Here is a 21683-nt window from a genome sequence, read left to right as displayed (position 1 = left end):
AGAGCGAGTCGACAAGCAGCATTCAATTTCGGTTGAAACAATTGAACACATCCATCGATCTGATTCGGCCTAGTTGCTTCGATTTAGTCGCAAATGCAGCGAGTCGATTTAGTGACTAAATCGACCAAGTGTAAACGCCCCATAACAGTACACCTTCCCTATTGCAAAATGCCGTAAATTTTGCGGCAAACATGATTTGCAAGTATATTTTTTATGTGCTTTTTTATTATCTTTTTTTTTTTTTTGTGTGTGTGAAGGGGAGGGGTGAGTCCTCACTCCATGTATTGTTTTTTGTTTTACAATTTAACGTGCTTAACTCAAGCCTTGTGGATCAACCCAGTAATAATACGATTAATAAGAGAATCGCCATCCTTGTTATAGGTCTCAAGGAATTTCAAGGCAGCTGTCATCAGCTGAGTTTTTGTTTTTCCAAATTTTTGGAACCCATCGTGCACAAAATGCATGGTAGCCTAACTTTTGGGTTACAACTTCATGCAATATGCTTTGTAAAATTTGCGGAAAATCAAACGAGAGCTCTGTTATCGTAAAATTGCGATCTTCACGAATCTTGTCATTGATTCAGTTAGTTAATTTGTCACAGTGTTCGGTGACCCACTTTAATTTTCATCGTGAACGTTTGTGCAGCTGTCTTTAAACATGAGACACCAACATCTTACTCCACTTTCACTCATCACATCCTTAAAGTAAAATTCACAGTGTTGTCGATGAATGCCAATCGGAGTAGTGATTTTCACCAACAAAAGCAAATATGACTGTCCTCACTTCACAACTGGCAGAATTTTGAATCGGAGCACTCATGTTAACAGAGCAAAAGCAACATGAACTTCACACGTCCACAGCTGGTTGCGCACTGAATGGGCGGAAGTCCGTGTACAAAACGGCGGCGCTTGCCCCGTTCCTAGTGCAATCCCTCAAAAACGTGAGTGACTTTCTGGATAGCCCTCGCGTATATATATATATATATATATATAGTAGCGTTGCCACTGTAAATTCCTAAGATAGCTGACATGCCCGTTCTTGGCTTAACTTGAGCTTAAGTATTATCGAGGTTGCCACCTAACAGCTTAGTGACTCCGAAAACCATGGATTCGACACTAATCTGGGTCATATGAGACATTTGATTTTTACCCCTTCTGATCCTCCATACCGATGAGGGCTGAACTTGGACAACGCTATTGGGAGTGACTAGTAATCTCAGTGACATGGAAACCTATGGACTCGATACTAATGTTAGTCGTTCTCGAATAATTTTATATGTCACCTCCTCCTCACTGCTGTAGGGGTGGTAATGGGGGCTGAGCATGGACTTGAACGGTATAGAGAGCGGCATTATTCATCTCAGAGACCCTGAGAACTATAGATTGGAAACTTTACGTCATTTTTTAAAATTTTATTTTTACACGTTCTCTACTTTCTGCGCCCACTAGAGTTCTTACTCTCCAATGCATGCTGAACTTGGACGTAAAGGGCATTGGAACTGTTAGTAGTCAACTTAGGGACTCCGAAACTGTGAACTCGACAATAACATTGTTGGTTTTCCATCATTTTTACGTTTCACTATTTCCTTCCTTCCTCAGGGATTCTGCTGGAGGCTGAACTTGGATTTAAACGTTACTGGGGGTATCACTATTCGTCTAGGCTACCCCGAGAACTACGGATTAGACACACATATTTGCTGTTTTCGATTATTGTTTGTCTCCCTTCCAACTCCCCCTAGGTATGCTAGAAAGAGTCCTAATCCCACTAGGGGCTCAAGTTGGACTTACAGAACTGTAAGCAGTCAACTTAGAAACCCTGAAAACTGTGGATCTGACACTAATACTGATTGTTTTCGATCATTTTTATATCACTGCCACTCCCTCCTAGGTGTGCTAGGAGGTCTTACCTCCGCAGTATTATTTTTCAGGTTATAGGTTATCTGTGTACCAAGGTTGGTTATAATTGATCCCGCAGTTCTAGAGTTATGCGGGAACATATATACACACACATTCATTATATATAAGACGAATCTTGAGTTTTCTCTGAGATTATCGTCAAAAAATAACTCACTGTAAAAGTAAATTACATCTGAATTTTCTCAGAAATTACCAATTCCACAGTATAGGTTTGCTAATGAGATATTAATGAATGAAATATAAGCTAAGTTGTTAGGGACATTTTTTAGAAAATTGAAATTTTCATTTTAACTCTAGTAAACTACTCGTATTTTTTGGCATAGGAAGGTAATTCGAAAAATCTCCCTGGCGAATCTTATAAAAATCTTAAGTTTAAAATTTGGTCCGGGTGCGCTGAACGGAATGGCCTCTAAGTTGAGTGTATATACATCAAACCCAACGGACAGACAAAGTTCGTGAACCGTGTAAATTCTTTGAGAAATCTCGAATTCGATCTTTTTCACGATCACCATATTTTTTCCTTTCTTTCCTCTCGTCACTCGAGAGTAATAATTGTATTCTACATTTTTCGTAATATTATAAAAATTTCGGAATGTTGCTTTGGGAAAGGAGGTGTGAGGTGAATTTTGGGGTAAACTCCGTTCATGCGAAAGCACTCCATTTAATGTTATGGAAGAATATGCGTAAAGAAATCCTAGAACTTTTAAATATATGCAGTAGAATAATGGTATAATAAATAGCAGAAAACTTATCTTAAGACGACATGAATAAGTTTAAAATTTTATGAGTGCGCATTCATCTCTCGATTATTAACTTCGTCCCTCGTCTGACACGGCAGATAATAATCTATACAGTTCTGTTTTTTGACCTTAAGAGAAATGTTCAAATAAATGTGGCTTACTCTATATAGTCTAAACTTGGAAATTTATTAGTTCTAGACGTACAGTATTTAATTTTCTGAGTTCGGGCTAATGTCAGCCTCGTTCCAACATTTCACTCTGTATGTAATACAACTTCTAAAAACATCGTTTTGAAGCTGATATCTGAAGCTAAGAAAATGAACAGAATTATCTATGTTGAGTCTTCGCCAATGTAGGAAAAAAATGAACATTAAGTTTTGTAAAACTTGCGAAAAGTACATTGCTAGGGCAGTAGGTAGAGCAGTTAGCACACGGGATTTTGGACTTTTTTTTTTTTTTTCAATCTTTTATTATCAAAATTTAGTTATATATAAATATAGAACAAATTACTATAACTATGATCTGGAGATCAAACCAATATTTTTTAAAGGTTAGTTCGTAAATGGATGGTCTTAAAGCTCAGGCAGCAAAGGAAAGGATACTCTAAGAGCTCTAGCCAAGTTAAGAAGTTGTCGTTAGGAACTTTTAGTGCCTTAAGCAAGCAAGGAGGGTGTGGTTCAGTACCCACAGAGCTCGAGACAAGCTTAAATGAGTAAAGAACCTCAGAGCTCTAGGCAAGCTAGGCAGTATCTTGGAGCTTTAGGCAAGCTAACAAGTAAAGGGTCCAAATGGATGAATCGAGTTGCGGGATGAGACGTAATGCGCCTGATAAAGAATGGGAAAATATGTGTTTGTGCAAAGTTATAGCGGCTGAGCGGCATAGGAAACGGAGGGGGAGGGTTATACTATGTTATAGACATACATCAAATAAACTGTTGAATCGTAAAAATAGTGAAAGATAGGCAATGCAAACTGCGGTAGTTTCACATATTTGCAAAAGAAGAATGGGCAGAGTAGATCATGAACCTCCGCCGCCACCTTATAATCCACCATTTTGAAATCTGTGATATTTTTGAACTGGAAAAGTAGTCATGCGGCACATGTATTAAGACTGTGTTTTGATCAGGAATGCAATGTTGCTGTCTACTTTATCATATATCTAACCGTTGATGAATTATGGCTTGTTTTATTCCTTTGAATACCATCACAACACGTGTCAGAAATGACTACCCTGTGCAACAATGGTGTGTACCGCACGGCTCTTCCACTCCTCATGCACAGCCAGCAATGTTTTTGGACGCACAGAAGCACATGCATCCTCAGTCCACTGCATGAGATGTAAATTCGGGATCTAATGGATGATTTTTATTTAGAAGCATCTTGCTGTTCTAAATTATTATCGGTATTAACATCATCATCACCATCTTTATCCGGTTCTAAGTTGTCATCGTTTACCAATGTTTGTATCTCTTTTACTGCACTTCCGTTTCCTTCCAACAATTTCTAATTCTTTCAAATGGATCATCATTACAAGTTCTGAACTCGCGAACCAACATTGTCATAATAATCGAAGGCTTCATATTTCAAACAAACCGATCAAACATAATGCGACACGATAGTCACTCGAGAAAGCCACCTCACAGGATAACTGATATTTTCCGCTACAACTTCATTGCTGTATTCGACTGCAGTAGTCCACTTTTTATCCAGATATCACACACTACGTTAGCCCCACGTTACTATTGCTTACGAAGATGGACAAAGAAAGATGAGTGAAAAATATAGCAAGCGGTGAAAAAATAATGGTTTACGTACAGTACGTAATAATTGCATTCCAATATATCAGATTTTTGTGGTATGGTCTATATTAGTAAGAATGTCATTTAACAAAAGGTAGCTATATAAACTGCACATTGTTTTCCACCAAAAGCGCAAAAGATAAATAAATAAAAATAAAAATAAAAAGCGGAAGCGGTTCTTCCAGACCGGAACAGTTCTCTTTGGCACTAAATGAAGCAAATTGGAAGTAATGTTATAAATAATAATGTAATTGTATAAAATTTGGATATTAAATTTCATTGTTAGTTTTCCTGGCTTGTAGATATGTTTAACTTACATGTGTTTTCGTGATAGTCCAAACTTTCAACGTACGAGTATCAGTCTCCTAGATTTTCGTAAATAACTAAAAAAAATGATCTAAATCTTCCAAATAAGTACAGATAACGATCTCTGAAGTTCATAATTGACTTTTTGAGAACATGCTGACCCAAATTGATATATCACATGACTACCTTTCCATTTCAAGAAATATATGGAAGATTTCAAGATGGCGGTGGAGGTTCGTGATCTACTCTACCCATTCTTCTTTTGCCAATATGTGAAACTACCACCATTTGCGCTGTCTATCTTTCACTACTTTTATGATTCAATAGTTTATTTCAATAACATAACATAGTCTTTCCCCACCAACTTTGACTCCCTCCCCCACCGTTTCTTATGGCGCTCAGCACGTACACATATTTTCACATCCTCTATCAGGCGCACTATGTCTCATCCCGCAACTCGATTCATCCATTTGGACTCTTTACTTGTAAGAGAGAGGAGTGACCAGTTGAAACTGATGCCATTGGAGGTCTTGTGTCGTTTTTCATACCTTTTTTTTTGGGTAGTGGGGGCGCTAGGTTTTTTTGGTGTGTGTGTGTGTGTGTGTGTTTGTGTTTGTGTTTGTTTGTTTGTTTGTTTGTTGTCGGTAACGATAGTATCCATCGTCTGCTTTCTTGTAGTGGTAGTAAAGATGCACGTTGCTTTATTTACAGATACGAGGCACGTGTAAGATACAACAATATATATACACATTATATTATACATTTAATATATCCAGTCATGTCCAAAAGACTTAAAACTACAGCATTTTATTTTATTTTAATATTTTTTTTCAACTCGATGCTCACACCCTTAGCTAATTTCTTCTAACACAGAGCTTGTAAGCAGTGCAATAGACGATGAATATACAGTTATCTGATAGTGCTGCTTATGAGTAAGAGTAGAGAACTTCTGAAAGAGAGTTTTTTTTAACCATGACCTGTATAACCATGGGCAATGGATTATATCAGTTTTCTGTAAATGAAAGATCTTTTATTTTTTTTTTTATTTTTATTTATTTATTTATTATTTAAAGACGGACGCTGTTTGCTATGTAAGTTCATTTAGCAGCTGTTGATAAAATAAATTTCTTCAGAGGAAATCTATGAAAGTGAGTTAAAACGAATTTAAGGTTCGTTTTAACCAGATTGTGTGTTTCATACATATTTTAAAGTGAAGGATAATCTTAGATATTCACCTTCCTTTATATATATATATATATATAAAACGAATTCTTGCTACATTCATAAGAATTAAAGACGTGTCGCTTTGCTATGAGAACAAAACTAGCAAAATGTGTTTTTCATGCTTGTTTTAAAGATTTACATGTGCTTGTTCTAAGTGTTGACTAGTAAGAAATTAGTTGTAATGGCAAAGACTGATCATAAATTTATGCAATTGCAGTGAGTTCCATTTTGGTGTTCTTTTCTTCTTTATATTAACTTGTAGTATACTACAAGTTGTTATTTACATATATCTAATTCAAAATGTGTTTAATTTAGGGGCCAAGCTATCAAAGCAAGAAAATCTAAAAGAAATGGGAGATGTTTCATCAGGAATGGCAAGTACAGTTATACAGTTGTACCTGAAAGAAATATTGGAGTCGTTTCTCCACCCAAGTATAACTGTACGGCATGCAGCGCTTCGCGTGATTCAGCTCATCTTGCAACAAGGATTGGTCCATCCTGTTCAGGTAAATGTCTTCACGTACTTTTGCTTTTATTTTTAACATACAGAAAGAGAAATTTTCGGAGGACGACACTATAAAACGTAAGAAGTGCTGCATTAGGGCTTTGAAACAGTGTGAACGGAGTCTCGTTTCTGAAGAGCATTTTGTTCAGTGATACGGCCAACTTTTTCATGGCAGTAGGGAAGTTAACTGTTAGAATCATACGTATTAGAGTGACAGTAACTACACTGTACGGACACTTCTAAACAGGTTGCTTCAGACAAATTTATGGTGTGGTGTGGAACATAGAACATCCATCTACTTGAACCAGTATCCATCGATACCATCCCTAGTGCTGATCGGCTTTGAAAATCCTACAGGAATCGGTCTTTTTTTTCCCCTATATTTTCAAAATTCATATCAAATTTCCAGTAAGTAAGGTGAATTTCAAATCTTTAGCTCCATTCACGGCCTTGTATTATTTAATTGAAATCAGGCATGTCGTTCTTTTCTTTCGCCGCATCGCTCACAAAACCTTTGAGCACAGTAACCTTTCGGAGATTGTAAAATATTAAGTAGAGGTAATATCGGAAAAATTAAAGATACGAATTCCTGTATTTCCTGTAGTTGCTATATACCAGGTCTCGTGAAAATTGGAGTTGGTGAGGTGGACACTCAGGAATAAAATTACATGGAATAACCCATGTTGGAGCTTTAATTTTATAATGTATGCTTTACGTCTTACTATGTCTGGAAGCTTGAAGAACAGCAGGCAAACTTAAAAATAAATAAATTGAAAATCTATAAAGCTGGAAGAGAGATGTTGACAGTTAACATATACACGTTTGGTATGCGTGGTCGTAAATTAGGTTCCAAGTCTAAGCGGACTCAGTTGATGTATAGGGCTAAAGCGCATTAAGGTAAATGTTTTTCTTCAAATTTTCTAATTGTCCGTAAATCAAGACTCCAGGAATAAAAATAATTTCGGTTGATTTTTTTTTTTTTTAATTTGAAGTAGAGCTCGAGATTCGAACCACATACACTCCCACCAGGAATTTCCAGGAAGGTTATGGAAAGTGGTAACCACTTAAGTTACTAATTTACTCGTCTCGTGTTAACTTACTTTAAATAATAATAATGCTTATGAGAAATATGGAGTAGAGTGCTAAATATTAAATATTATTTGTGTATTTTGTTTTATAGATTGTACCCTACTTGATATGTATGAGTACTGATGCTGAGCAAGTGGTGAGTCACAGTGCTGATAGACAGCTGCAGGATATTGAGAAGAAATATCCAGGTTTTATTCATATGAAGTCACAGTATGGTATCCGTCTTTCATATAAACTGCAAAAAATTCTACAGGGTGATGGCATAGTGAGAGGCTTTAAAACAAAGGAAGGCGAATATCCGTCTGCATTAAATGGCTTTTTATATTCCATCCTTCGAAACACGAAACAACAAAGAAGGGCTATTGCATTGTCTATTCTGAAGCAGTTTGACGAACAAGGGGTAAGTTAATTTCCCAATTCAGCGAAATTCTGTTATTTGAATCTTAAAAGAATTCAAACTTTTCCTTTCTATATATATAACAGGCAAAATTTCATTTTTCATTCCTTTTGTTCTCTATGTTGATTTACGTGTATATGGCATGTTGTGGTTGTTGGGTGGGAGGAAAATAATTAAGGTGACTAAATTCCTGTTATTCCGATTAAGCTAGTTCTAAATTCCTAAATTTTAAGCTCATATATTTAAATTTTAACTTTAATTATAACATGATATCTGGTTCTAACTCATTCATTGGAAGGGTATACCGTAAAATTATGTTTGAAGTTAATTCCACTTTGAAGAAAGAAGCAAAAACAGAAAATTGATCGTGACTCCGATAACTTCTTCAGTGGCGAAGCATTCGTTCGCCAAACGGAAGATCAAAGATGGAGTCCCTTCCAGTGCAACTACTGGATTTGTCACCTTTCTTTAATACTGCAATATAATACAAATGGTAAATTTTAACTTAACACGTAGTTCTGTGTGATTTTTGAAAAGCTAGATTAGTGTAAAGGATTTTGACAGTACTTGAGTGTCTGGGTAATTTTATTCATCTTCCAAGGAATGTTTTGACACAAGCTATTTCGTTTCATTCTATTTTTTTCTTGTTTTATGAAGTAAACTAAGTTAGTGTGTAATACACTATGTGTAAATTCTTGATATTGATAATCATCAACGTACGCATTAATAGTAGCATGATAGTGAAATAGAAGTGATAAGCATTTCATCGTAAAGTTTTAAGTATGGAATTGTTTAAGATGAAATATTAATGGCTATCATAAGTTTTGTCTCCGTGAACTTAATGGGCACCGGTTGTAGTGCTAATTTCATTTGTGGACTATCTGAGCATACGTAACGGTTTAACGATTGTAAAATAAATGAAGTCTTCACCGTGTTCCGAACAAGTGTAGTTTCTATAAAAACTTAAACCAATATTATTTATGTTACAAGACATTTATGACAGAAATTGTAACGATTAATAATCTGCTATAATTGTTGTGTATTACTGTACACGTTTGAAGTCTCCGAAATAGAGAGGATTTTTCTGTTAATATAGAGAAGTAAAATATTACAATTATGTTTACACCTATTTTGATCTGTTGTTTGCAATTATTCTAGAAAACTTTGTAACTAATTTCGTAGAATGATGGCTTATTTTTAAAGACTTGTGATATAATTAAAATGTTAATATGCTTGAGATAAGCAATGAAATCCTTTTCTTTGCCTGGTTTTGCAGAAGACGACGCTGTCACAAATGTTGTACCTGGCAGACAACTTAGCTTATTTTCCATACCAAGTACAAGATGAGCCCCTGTTCATTATTCACCACATCGATATCATGATATCGGTTTCCGGTACGAATCTCCTGCAGTCCTTTAGAGAGGTAAGTTGTGGTTCTTGGTTTGATAAACGTCTGTGTGTGGTTGATGAATCGTTTCGGAAGTGACCACTGTGTTTGGCATGTACGATTGTAAAAGATTATCAGTTTTGATCAGAAATTCCGAAATTTTATGATGATAATCGTATTTTACGCGAGTAAGGTAAAAAGTTCTCGGCCTGGCAGTGAAAGACTGGTTTTTACTCTAAAAATGGACGTACTGTTTTGTGTAGTCATCTTTTAGGTCAATGCATTTTGTTCAACGTTTATCCAGTGAGTAAATTTCATTCGTGAAGTGCGATTCTGCAAGGTCTGAATATACTCATCTACGGCTCCCATAACTTCCTAATTGACTGAAAACGTTTTTCAGCCAAAGTTTTCTTTATAGGTGGGAATAAGTGGAAATGAGAAGGTGCGAAATGAGGTAAGTGGGTGAATATTGCAGCAATTCGTACTCCAAATGCCCAGTTTTCTCATTGTCAGAGCACCTTGTCATCTCCTGATGTTTTTTTTTTCTCTTTCTTTCTTTAGTAATCCAGGCTTCTTCTTTCTTTATTCATTCATTCATTGAATCAATTAGTCCGGAAGACTAGAGTAGTGTTTAACAGTTACTTTTTTATCTTTTGCAGCGTAATGAATAAGAAGACTCCTTGTGCATCCTAGAAAACTTGGCCAGCTTTCCGGAACATAAAATCGGTTTTTTGAAGGGCTATCGGCATCCACCTACTGCTTTGATTGCGGTTTCTTTTTTGACATGTAATTGTGAACCTATGTCTTATCCACAGTAACAAGTGGGTGCACAAAATCAGCTAGATTCTTTTTTAAATAATTTAAACGTTGCTAAGAAGTCTGTTTTCACTCAACATTCATTAAATGCGGCACCCGTCTTGCACAAAGCTTTTGTCATATTTAATTTGTGGTGTACAATGTACCGTACTCTTTGTTCTGACATGCCTATGGCATCAGCTATTTCATACATCTTTGCCGATCTTCTAGTACCATATGTGCACATTCTCGATGTTTCCATCCGGGTTCACTTTTGGGATGTCCTTCATGTGGATCATCTTTAAGAGAGATAGGGCACGTTTCAATTCACCCATCCATTTCTTTACTGTTGAAAATGAAGGAGCAGACTTCGTATAAGTCTTCACCAAATTTGGATGAATCCGTTGGCTGTAAACCGTCCAAAACGAAGAATTGTATGACGGCACTATATTCCAGTTTATCCATTCGAACGAAACTAACCGTATAAACAAAACTATCTGATAGATGAAGTTGATACGTAATGAGGGCGCGGTGGCTGAGTGGTAGAGCGTTCACTTCCGGTGCTTGGGGTCCCTGGTTAGATCCCAGCTTGCACTGTGTGAAAATTGTGGTGGACAAACACCGTGCACGTGGTTTTTCGGAGGTTCTCGCGTTTCCTCCCATTTTCTTCATTCCACCATTTCATTCATTTCTGATCATCATTGTCTCCTTTAGCCTAACCGGCATAACCGTGAGACGTAAAACTGAAAGATTTAACTTACGGTATTAAGAAACATATACCAACATAACAAAAGCAAAATTTTATTGATATCAACGCCATCTCTGTGCAAGGCCGAGAATTTTTCTTCTAGCCCACGCATTTCCAGAAGAACTTCTGAAGTATTGTAACACGTTCTGTTGAACTTTGCTTAAAGTTCAGTTTTTCGTAATAGATCGATAACAACGGATTTAACAGTATTCACTGAATGCAGTGTTTGGATGTAATATATTTTACAAAAATTATAGGAAAGTACACATCTTCTGGTACAATTCTTAATGTAGTTAAGGCCAGAGACACTTTTCTAACAAGAATATAAAATGTAGTTTTAGTTGAAGTTATTGTTACAATTTCTTCCTAGTGAAAAAGTCTGAATTGAGATCGTCGACGTCTTGAAGTGAGAATACCATACTTATCTAGCTTAATACTACGTACCTATGCGCATTTTCATGCTGTCAGTATTACGGGAAACGAAATGGAGGTCAATTATACTTCAGAAGTAATTAAACTTTATATAAAGACCTTGTTAAACTTTATGTAAAGACCTTGTTAAAGATAAATTTAACTTAAAGATAAGATTTTGAAAATAATATCCTTTTTTACTTGGACGAGTAGCAGCAGATAATTGTAACAACGAATGAACTTTCCCATTAGTTAGTGATATGTCGTCCAGACTAATCGTAAAAGTGATTAAGGGAACTGGCGTATCTTTACATCTTAAGAGTTGTGGATTTCAGGTTCGATTAAGAAAACAGATCCAGTTTCCTTTTAACTTACTGAACGTAAAAATTGGATGTGGAGATAAATAAATCAAATTATTGCTTTGCGTATATATTTCTTTTGAATGGTAGAAAAATGAAATGTTGGTTACACTTGCTATTATTCTGTTATGAAATTCTTTTCCTATGAGTTTTTTTCCACTTTGTGTAATGCCCTCTACCTAGAAAAATATCAGTGCAATAGTAAGATTTAAATACGAGATAAGGTATAACCCTTAACATGAAGAAGTTTGAGATAGGAAGAAAATAAGAAATTCGGGAATCTTGAAGTTACTTATGTTTGAATGAAAAGAATGTGTGAGAGTAAGTAAATAAAACTTCCCTTCTGTTTTTCTAGGCTCTGCTTCCACCACCAAATCATGAAACTAGAATTAATCCAGAGACAGGAGCTCCAGAGATCGTGTACGATGAAGAAGAGGATGAAGACGAGGAATCTTTATTTAATCGGGTTCCTGAAGACACAAGTGTTTTAGAAGAATGTATTACTGCTTCTCAGGGGTGTTTGTTACTTTTGGTGCTTAAACAGCATTTGAAGGAATTATATGGAATAAGCGATGCGTAAGTATTTGTGTACTGCAGTCTACCCAAAATAAGAGGATCAAGATACATTGTGCTGTAATCTGAATGTCCAGTAGCGACTTACTACGTTCTTTTTAAAATGACCGAAGTGAAGTTCCTACACCGATCAAAGTATAGTTATGTGAAAATTAATAGCAGCTCCATGTTTTTGTATACATTTAGAAGGATTCAAAAGAACTTTCTACATGAATATACATAAACACACGATGATATATACTTCAATTTACAGGAAATTTTATGCAAAATACAAACTAAGTTACCAGAATTTCTTAAACTGCAACAATGGATAATATTTAACAAAACGTGACGTATATCTTAAGTGTAATTTAGGTATGTTCCGAAATAACTTTGCCGTAAGCTAATAGTTGATTGGGTGTTCACACGATTAGTAACTTGGGGCATTGCGTCGTTTCTGCACGAAGTTCTTCAATGTCTTTGATTAAGTGCAGTATTTCAGTCGTCGTGTATTGTTTCAGCTCACTTCTTGCTGTAGTCTTTCTTGTTCGAACCGTATTCTACAAAATATTCCATAAGTTTTCGACTGGGTTTAAGTCCGTCAAATTACCAGACCAAGGAGATGCAGTAACATGACATGAAAATAACGCGAAATTCTTTATAACTCTGGTACGGTGGCAAGTGAAAGAATCTTGAAAAATAAAGGATTCACCATTGAATAAATCTCTTCCTGACAATGGTATACTCACCTTAAGAATAATTTTGTATTTTGTGCATTAAAGCTTTCCAATGCTCCTATATTTCCTATTTTTCCTATATATTTGCGTCTCTTCCTATAAACTCTTATATTTCCTATATTTTAACGAAATCACCTACATTTTCGTGGCATTGCTACTTCCACATGTGAAAATAACATAAGGAATTAAGGTATGGATGGTTCACAGTAGGATGGTTGAATGGAGATTTCTGTGTTTTTTGTCCTTTCCTGCTTATTGTCTAAAGATAATTACACCAAACAATATACAGTTACTGCTGTATACAAACAATGTACTGAAGAAAATGAAAGTGTAACTGATACTTTCACTGTTGTATATGTTTTCTTAGATGCACTAACTTCTGTATGTAATTGTGCATTTAGATAGTTAACAGACCAACTCTTTGTATCATGTGTTTGTTATCAACGAAATTCTTCGTTGTTTGCTACTGAATTCTGTATGTCCGTGTGTGTCTATGTGTATCTATGTCTGTCTGTTATTTGCGATTTTTTCAATTTTCAACCCTCTATTCGATAGCTGACAAAGTGATGGAATTTTTCGTGTCACTCTTACCATTCCCGAGATATTGGCCAAAAAAATGGCCGATTTCCGGAGATTTAAGGAGCCATATTCCTGGAACCATAGGTTATAGAGAGATGATATTAATGTTGATCAATACCTAAGAAGATGGTGAACATTTTGGTACCATATAGTAACCGGTGGCCACTGGGCAACTGTCCATTGATTTGGCCAGTGGCCACCAGTTAATATCGGCACCAAAATGTTTACCATTCACTTAGATATTGATCAACACCAACATAATCTATCTATGACTTACCGTTCCCGACATATTGGCTAAAAAATAGTTCCGATTGCGGGAGATTTAAGAAGCCATATCTCGGGAACCGTAAGTCATTAGAGAGATCATATGGATGTTGGTCAATACCTAAGAGGATGGTGAACATTTTGGTACCAAATAGTAATCGGTGGCCACTGGACAACTATCTACTGGCAACTGGCCACCGTTCCCCAGATATTCGCCAAAAATATTCAAATTTCGTGAGATTTAACGAGCCATGTCTCGAGAACCGTATGTCATAGAGAGATGATATTTTGCAAATTTTTGCGAGAAACAGAAGGTGCAAATACTTTAAAAAACTTACAAACATTAGACAATATAGACGTTTTATGGTGTCATTTGTATGGAGATAAATCTCTCGTTATATTATAATATTAGTAAAAAAACAAACTTTTTATATTTATTTTTACTTCAGATAATTCATTGCAAAATTTGATATAAATGAATCAATTTTATTTATAAAGTTGCTTAAAGCAAATAATCCTCTGGAATCAAGTAGTAGCTTAAGCCAATGTAATTTTGGTATGTACCTCAATTTCACTTAGTTAACAATGTACGTCACATTTTGTTAAATATCTTGCGTTGTTGCAGACATAAAGAACTTCTGTAACTAGATTTACATTTCGGATAAAAATTTTCTTATAAATTGATGTGTGTGTATATATATATATTGTTATATGTTTATGCTTATTTACGCAGAAACTTCTTATGAATTCTTCTAAACACATAAAATTGAGTTGCCATTAATTTTTCCATGAATGTATCTACATTATAGGTGTTTGGAAAGAAATGCGACATTTAAGTGAGACTTGATGTCAATTTTTTTTTTTAAAAATAAATCTTTACAATTCGTAATATTATCCATTCTGTCTTATGTGTTTACAAATTCACATAACCACACCTGACGCTTAGAATTTAGCACACATTTTTGTCGTAAATTTTAGATAGATAATAAATTTATTTTACTACTATTAATTTTCTCTAAATCATCAAGCTGCGCCCTTATGAGATCATTTCATCCGTCAACCGTATGGTGTTAAAAATATTTTAAGGTCATTTATATTTTTATGTACTAATGTATACATATATTTTTTTTTCCAATAGGAAAATAACACACTACTCCCCATCAGAGTCCGCAAAAGTATATGAAAAGGCTGTGAATCGGCGATCCAATTCTAATTTTACCCCAAAAGCAACTCTCCTAAAACTGAAAGAAGGTACACCATCAGGTGCTCTGGATGCAAATGCGAAAAAGGCACTAATAGATCAATACTTAGATGTAAGTATAATCACTCAATCTTGTCTTTTATTAATTATTGACGACTGTATAGATCTTAGTTTTCGTATACAGCTACTCATCTTACGGATGAAGTTTATACTATTATATTCAAAATAGTACATGCTAAGATATATGGATGATGCAGGTTTCCCGCTGTTCAACTAGATGATACTAGTAACTTGTGTAGGAATAGGCTAATGAATAAAATGGTAGGAGGAAACGGGAGAACCCGAAGAAAACCCACGCACACAGTGTTTGCCCATTACAAACTCCACTTGGCACGAGTGGTATTCAACAAGGGACCCCACGCACCAGACGTGAACTCTCTACCACTGACTCACCGCAGCCTCCGACTTCCAGCGCCTACCTAAGAAAAAGCAGCAAGAGAGGCTACTTGCACAATACGGGAATTTTCATAAATTAACAGGAATACAAAATGATTTCTGTTTGTTGCAGTTACGCATCCAATGTAATCGTAAGGTATTGAAACTAGTGAGTTCAAGCTCCGTTCACACCCTGAGGATCCTTTCTAAAGTGTACATGTCTTACCTTTGATGTATACAAATACAAGTCGAGAAGAGAATGTTAAATGGGAATGAAAACCTTATTCCTCAGAGCGAAACATTTATTTTACTTTATTTTGAGTTTAGCGTCCCTTTCAGCAGCGAGGCTGTATGAGACATAGACCTACAGCGTAACGTGTGGTCCTTACCACATGAGCTCCTACCGGAAATCAAACCTTTTGGAGAGAATGTTCAAAGTAGCAGCTTAAGTAGTACTCAAGAAGGTTAAAAGACGTATTTAAATGTAAAAATCGAAGAAAAATAGCAACTTCTTGTTGACTTTTAAGAGAATTTAGTGCTGGTAATTGCAGAGAAAAAAAATCGTAGTGCATGAGGTTGACATGTTACCGTTAGTTAATGGTATCATGAGGCTAATGGGTCACGAGGTTGTACTGAGAACATATGTAGAACGTAGTAGTAAGGAATGTTGTGTTTCCTTGCTTTTCCGTATTTTCCTATGGATTTATCCCTATTATTTGTTCTTCAAGCTGCGTCAGAAATTACGTTAAATAGCACGTTTCTTACGAAAGCACGGACATTAATTAAATATAACCTGTTGCTCATTCACAAGAATAACCATGGGATAAATGAGGTCAGCGTTGGAACTGTTAGCTCAAGCTAATGGTATCTCAGCTTTGGAAACAGAAAAGCTGGAAGAATAATGCAGAATGCAAATCTGGCGCCTTACTCTTATCTAGTGTCTGGTGCGCGCGCCTTTGGTGCATGCGGTCCTGGATTCGATTCATGGTTTGTAGCTTTGAAGTGTGAACGCATTAAGATTATTCAGATTCCACCTTAAACGGTAGGTCCACATTTCATATATCCCTGGTGGTGGCAGTGTCGCTAAACGTCAACCAACTGACCAATCAAGTTCTGCCAATTCGGACATATGTAGAAGAATTTGAACTTTACAGAACTGAATGCAGATTGGATGAATTTTATATAAACATAACTTCACCAAGTGATAATGTACACCTGTTACAAAATATACTATATGCAAAGTAGAGAATGCTTGCTCTCTCTCTCTCTCTCTCTCATTTTTGTGTAGTACAGTACTTGCATTATCTAGGACCATGTTCTTGTGTTAGTTCTCTCTGTTTCTCTTCTTATTTTGTCTTGATTTGTGTTCAGTGCCTCAAGCACGAAAATGGATCATGAAAGTATTTGTCATTCTGTAAATAACAAGTATTCACAGTGAAAGGTTTTACTATGTTATGAAAAAGATAACCTTTTTCCTTTCTTCTAGATTTCACTTCAGTTTACAATAATAAGATTTATAAAATGGTGTTCGTGCATTGGAGAGTATAGTATAAGGGCATGTTAATGATTAGAAATTATAATAGGTGACTTGTAACTTCAATCTGTGTAACCGTGAGAGATTAGGACTAGATTCCAGACTATCAGATTCGAAAGTTTGGGTTGTTGTTTTTCTTTTAGTGGAGATAGTGTTCAGTAGACAATTTTTAAGGAAAGTAGTAATAGTTTTGTATTCATAGATTACTTTGTGTAATCATAGGCATATGCTATCTTAATTTAATGCTGAAAATTAGTACTAGTTTTTATTTATTTATTTTTATTTTAAAATTGAATCTGCACCACAGTATATACCGTCCTCACCGAGAGCTACTCCGAACGTGATAAAAGCGAAATGTTGATGACTTACAGAGTAATTTAGTATCGTCATTTTCAAAATGTATTCAAACCTTTTACTCCTATATCGGGCTGGAACAAAAGAATCCTAATGCGGGCATAGATAATGAATTATTTAGCAGAATATAGTAGACATTTATCACACACAAAATCAAAAAATACACTAAGCGGTTTCGATAAATGTTTTATCAGATTGAGAGAGGAAGAAATAGGAGGAAAGAAAGAAAAGGAAACTAGAGAAAGAAAAATAGTTGTGAAGTGTTACGCTTACATGTGTTACGTAAATCGAGATAGAATAAAAGGTACAATTACGGACAAAAGCGCTTTGAGAAGACCAAATATACACTTTCGAGCTTGTGAGACTCATCTCGTCGTCAGAGCGTAGGAAAAAATGATCGATTGTGATTCTTGATGGATATGATTTTTTCTTTCTCCTGAGGGAGAAACGACATTGTCTAAAACTTGTCTTTTCGGAATGTTTTCACAACAAATACATATGTAGATCATTTTTATGTTTAAAAAAATCGTACTGTCAAAAACATGAGCACAGGTAACTGCAACTAAACTAACCGAATCGTTAGCACGCATTCTTTCATCACAGCCCAAAGCAGAGTCATGATTCTTACAAATGGGCAATCTGTTTTTTTAAGTGATTTTACGATAGTAAATTTTGTTCTATTTCTTTACACTGTGATTATGTGTAGATTTTGTAAATCAGTCAAAGCTAATGTATGGAGGAAATATGTAAGCTGTATGCGTTTGTATTCATACACGAGTCAAATTGTGAACTAGATATAGATAAAAGATAGTTGTTAACATTACGTGTGCTAATGTTAATTCATTATTTTCCCTTCTAGTTCAAGCAGTTGATGCTGAAATTTGATCCTGACGATCCCGACGACGATGACGACTTGCCAGGTTCCAAATCGTCGGCGAAGCCAAATCAGGGTAGTGGTCCAACTCAACCTGGAGCTGGTGGAGAAGAAGGTGGTGGACAAGGTCCAAAACCTGATGGAATTAAGGACTCCTCAGAAGGAGACAAATCAAGCCTTAAAGACAATTCACAAGAGAGTGTTAGTGTGGACAGTACTCAAGTGAGTCCAGGAAAATTAGAAAGGACATTAGCTTTACATGAGAGTAGTGCAACGGGGAACATTCAAAGAGGAAGGCATGCGGTACAGACAGGAGATTACAAGGTGAATATTGAGTGTAAATATTTCTACCACTATGAAGAGAAGAGTCGATTTTGTTTAATGTGATAGTAATGAGTAATTGAAACGCGTGAACAGTTGCGGGAAAACTTTTTGTTGGCACCTATAATAATGTGGAGTATGAAGTACGACATATTACTTCATTTGAGGAGAAATGTTCTAATTTAATTACGAAAAAGGGGTGAGGGATAAATTAGCGGCATAAAATGTGAACAGTAGATCTTCTGGGACAAAGAGATTAGATTGCAAAACTCACATTCGTTCACACGAATCTTTAAAATGATGCGGTTTCTTCGCATACACTGAAGTCGTACAAGACAAGAAAGCAAATAATGCTAGCCTCGAAATTTAACACGAATTGCGTTTTTTGGTGTTGTGATCTTAATTAGCATTAGATTTGATCTTTACTCGTCTCTTTGCTTTTTCTTCTATACGTGCTTTTAATTACTGTGTATTTGTAAATCCAAGTCAACCCCGATATTTTTAACAAAGAATTAAAAAAAAAAAAAATGTACAGCACATGCTGGGTATATTTTCAGATCTTACTATAAAACTTCACTAAAAATCAAATCAGAAACATAACGCCCTACTCTCCCTCATTGGAAGGATACACTGAATCTACGAATGTTCATGATGAAAGCGGTACACGACGAAGAGGGAAGTTAATAGAAGCTCATGATTACGTTCAGTAAAGAAAAACTCCACATCATATGCCACAAAAGCAATATGATCGATCATCTGGGCACGAGATTGAGAATCTAGAATCCATGAATCAACCGTAGACCTTTCCACATCAAGGTTTCAATAGGATTTCTTTGCCTGCAAAACGTTCTGTTTCACTTACAGGTTTTACAATTCCCTTTCAAAAAACGACTTCTTGGAAGTTCTGTCGTCTTAGGTCGAAACCAAAAATACTAATTTAATACGTAAACTGAAGCCATAAAAGTTTTGAGCATTCAAAAATTATGCATACGCGTATCGTATTTTGTTTAGAAACACTTCTTTTTCGTGAGGATAACGATAAAATTTGCTTATGTGTATGTGGTAGGATAAAGTCACGTGCAAATGATTACATCCTGGAAGGCAGTTTTTCCGTGTCAGTAATTGAATTGTTACGGTTTACGGGAGATTAAGGGAAAAGAATGTCAGTTTTCAAGAGGACCAAGTACTTAACATATTAGTTTATACATTAACGATATTTGACTTCCACCAGCAGTCTTCAAATCTAGAATCTTGACGTGGCACAAAATTATGTGACAGTATAGTATCAAAACATTCCCCCCAGCACATTTCAATATCTCTCAAAAATGATAAACATGTATAGAGAAACGACAATACGAAACTTAATTTGTTTTTACTTACATCGGCGCAATACTGTTCAAGGATTTTCTGTAATGTCTTTGACTTCATGGACGTCATTGAATCGCTTCCCTTTCAGATTTTTCTTCAGCCGCGGGAACAAAATAAATCAGCTAAATTGAGTGTGTACGGGGGATGGGGCACAAGTGCAATGTTGTTCTTTGCCAAGAACTGTTACACTGACATGGCTTTGTGGACTTGGACGTTATTGTACAGTAACCACATTTCACTTCTCCAGCAAGTAAAATTTCTGATTTACTGTTTGTTCTTGAGGAACAAATTCCTTGTAGACAATCCCATTTTAAAAAAAAAAATCACATTGGATGGAACGTGACGTGCTTTTTTGGAAGGTGATGAATTTTTGAGTTTTCCACTGGCAGGATGCTTGGTTTGGTTCAGTATCGTACCTGTAGCACCAGAACTCATCCTCAACCGCAATTCGTTGGAGAAAATTTGAGTCATTGTGCAGTTTAGTCTTCAAGTCGCGACAAACATTCATGCGAATGTCGCTCTGCTCGTCTGTCAGCAGGCGAGGCACAAATTTGCGGAAACCTGTCTCGTCTTCAAATCGTCAGTTAAAACGGACTGGCAATTTTCCAGGACAACCCCACTTCTGACTGTCTTCATTAATGACATCTCTTAACTTTTCCAATGTTTTCTTCATTTCTTCCATTCGAAAGACGGCCGGGCCGTGTCAAATCTTCAGTTGACATGTTGCCATCTTTGAAATGAGAAAACCACTCGTAGACTGCTTTTCCAAAGCAATATCATTAAAAGCTTGGCGAAGCATCACAACGGTCTCAACTGCAGTTTTTCCCAGCAAGAAACAAAACTTAATACAAGTCCTTCGCTCGTTGTGGTCCGCCATCTCAACAATCAATCTAAGATTGCCATTCTTGCCGCAGTACCACAAACAATACAACACTACGAACGAATTTCTCAGCACAGAATAATGCCAACTTGCAGATTGATGCAAGATATCCCATACTAATGACACCTACCAGTAAAAATCTAAACTATATCGGTAATCCGCTTAATATTATGTTTTCGTTTTTTTTTTTGGGGGGGGGGCGGTACTCTTTGTATAGTACACAATATACTATTTTCTGTTGTTGCAGACTGTACTACCAAATAAGCTTGTGTTCGTTCACAGTTTAGTTATTGTTCATTGAGAAAGTTGAATACGTGTCTGAATATTGAGTTCTGCAAGTGTTTTCTCGTAATGATTGCTAGACTCATTGTACGTAATATTTACATGAGGAAGCAGCTAGAGATTTGTCCATTAACACTGTCAATGTAAAGTTAAGTAACATATTGTGAATGTTAGGAAACAAGTTCAATGTGTTTTAAGCTTAGTATATGGTATAAATTGATGTAGTTGTAGCACAAATGGAAGAAATTTTGCAATGCCGTTCCGTAAAGTTAATGGCGGAAATATGGACAAGCAAATCCCGCAACTGCAACATAAGAGGGGCAGGATCTGAGGAAGTAGTGCTGTAGTATTACTTGAAGAGGAGAACTGGAAGCGTAACACTTGTACTTGGAATGGGTGCGATAATGCTTCGCGCCACTGCTGTAGGCTGCCAATATATACAGAGTGGACCATTTATCTTGAAACACTTTTGTAACTTCTAAACTAATGCACAATAAACATTGAAATTTTACACCATACAGATATCGACAGAACGATATTTTTACCTACTACACAATATCACCATATTAATAGCGTTGCCAATTCAACATAAAATTACATTTTTTAGTAGCATTACTTCAAGTTAT

General features: G+C 35.9%; 1 protein-coding gene across 4 annotated transcripts in view; it reads left to right on the top strand.

Annotated features, from left to right (window-relative positions):
* Positions 1 to 21683, top strand: part of Nipped-B (Nipped-B cohesin loading factor) — a 212886-nt gene that overhangs the window by 166954 nt on the left and 24249 nt on the right. For all 4 annotated transcript variants that reach the window (XM_081762740.1, XM_081762741.1, XM_081762738.1 and 1 more), the window contains exons 26-31: positions 6301 to 6491; positions 7671 to 7979; positions 9253 to 9399; positions 12032 to 12252; positions 14947 to 15121; positions 18192 to 18530. In XM_081762740.1, the coding sequence (XP_081618866.1) occupies positions 6301 to 6491; positions 7671 to 7979; positions 9253 to 9399; positions 12032 to 12252; positions 14947 to 15121; positions 18192 to 18530 (1382 nt within the window). The remainder of the gene's footprint in view (positions 1 to 6300; positions 6492 to 7670; positions 7980 to 9252; positions 9400 to 12031; positions 12253 to 14946; positions 15122 to 18191; positions 18531 to 21683) is intronic.

The sequence above is a fragment of the Thermobia domestica genome, chromosome 6, assembly GCF_964235325.1.
Source record: "Thermobia domestica chromosome 6, izTheDome1.hap1.1, whole genome shotgun sequence".
NCBI classification, from domain to species: Eukaryota; Metazoa; Arthropoda; class Insecta; order Zygentoma; family Lepismatidae; genus Thermobia; species Thermobia domestica.
This window is presented reverse-complemented; position numbering and strand designations above follow the sequence as displayed.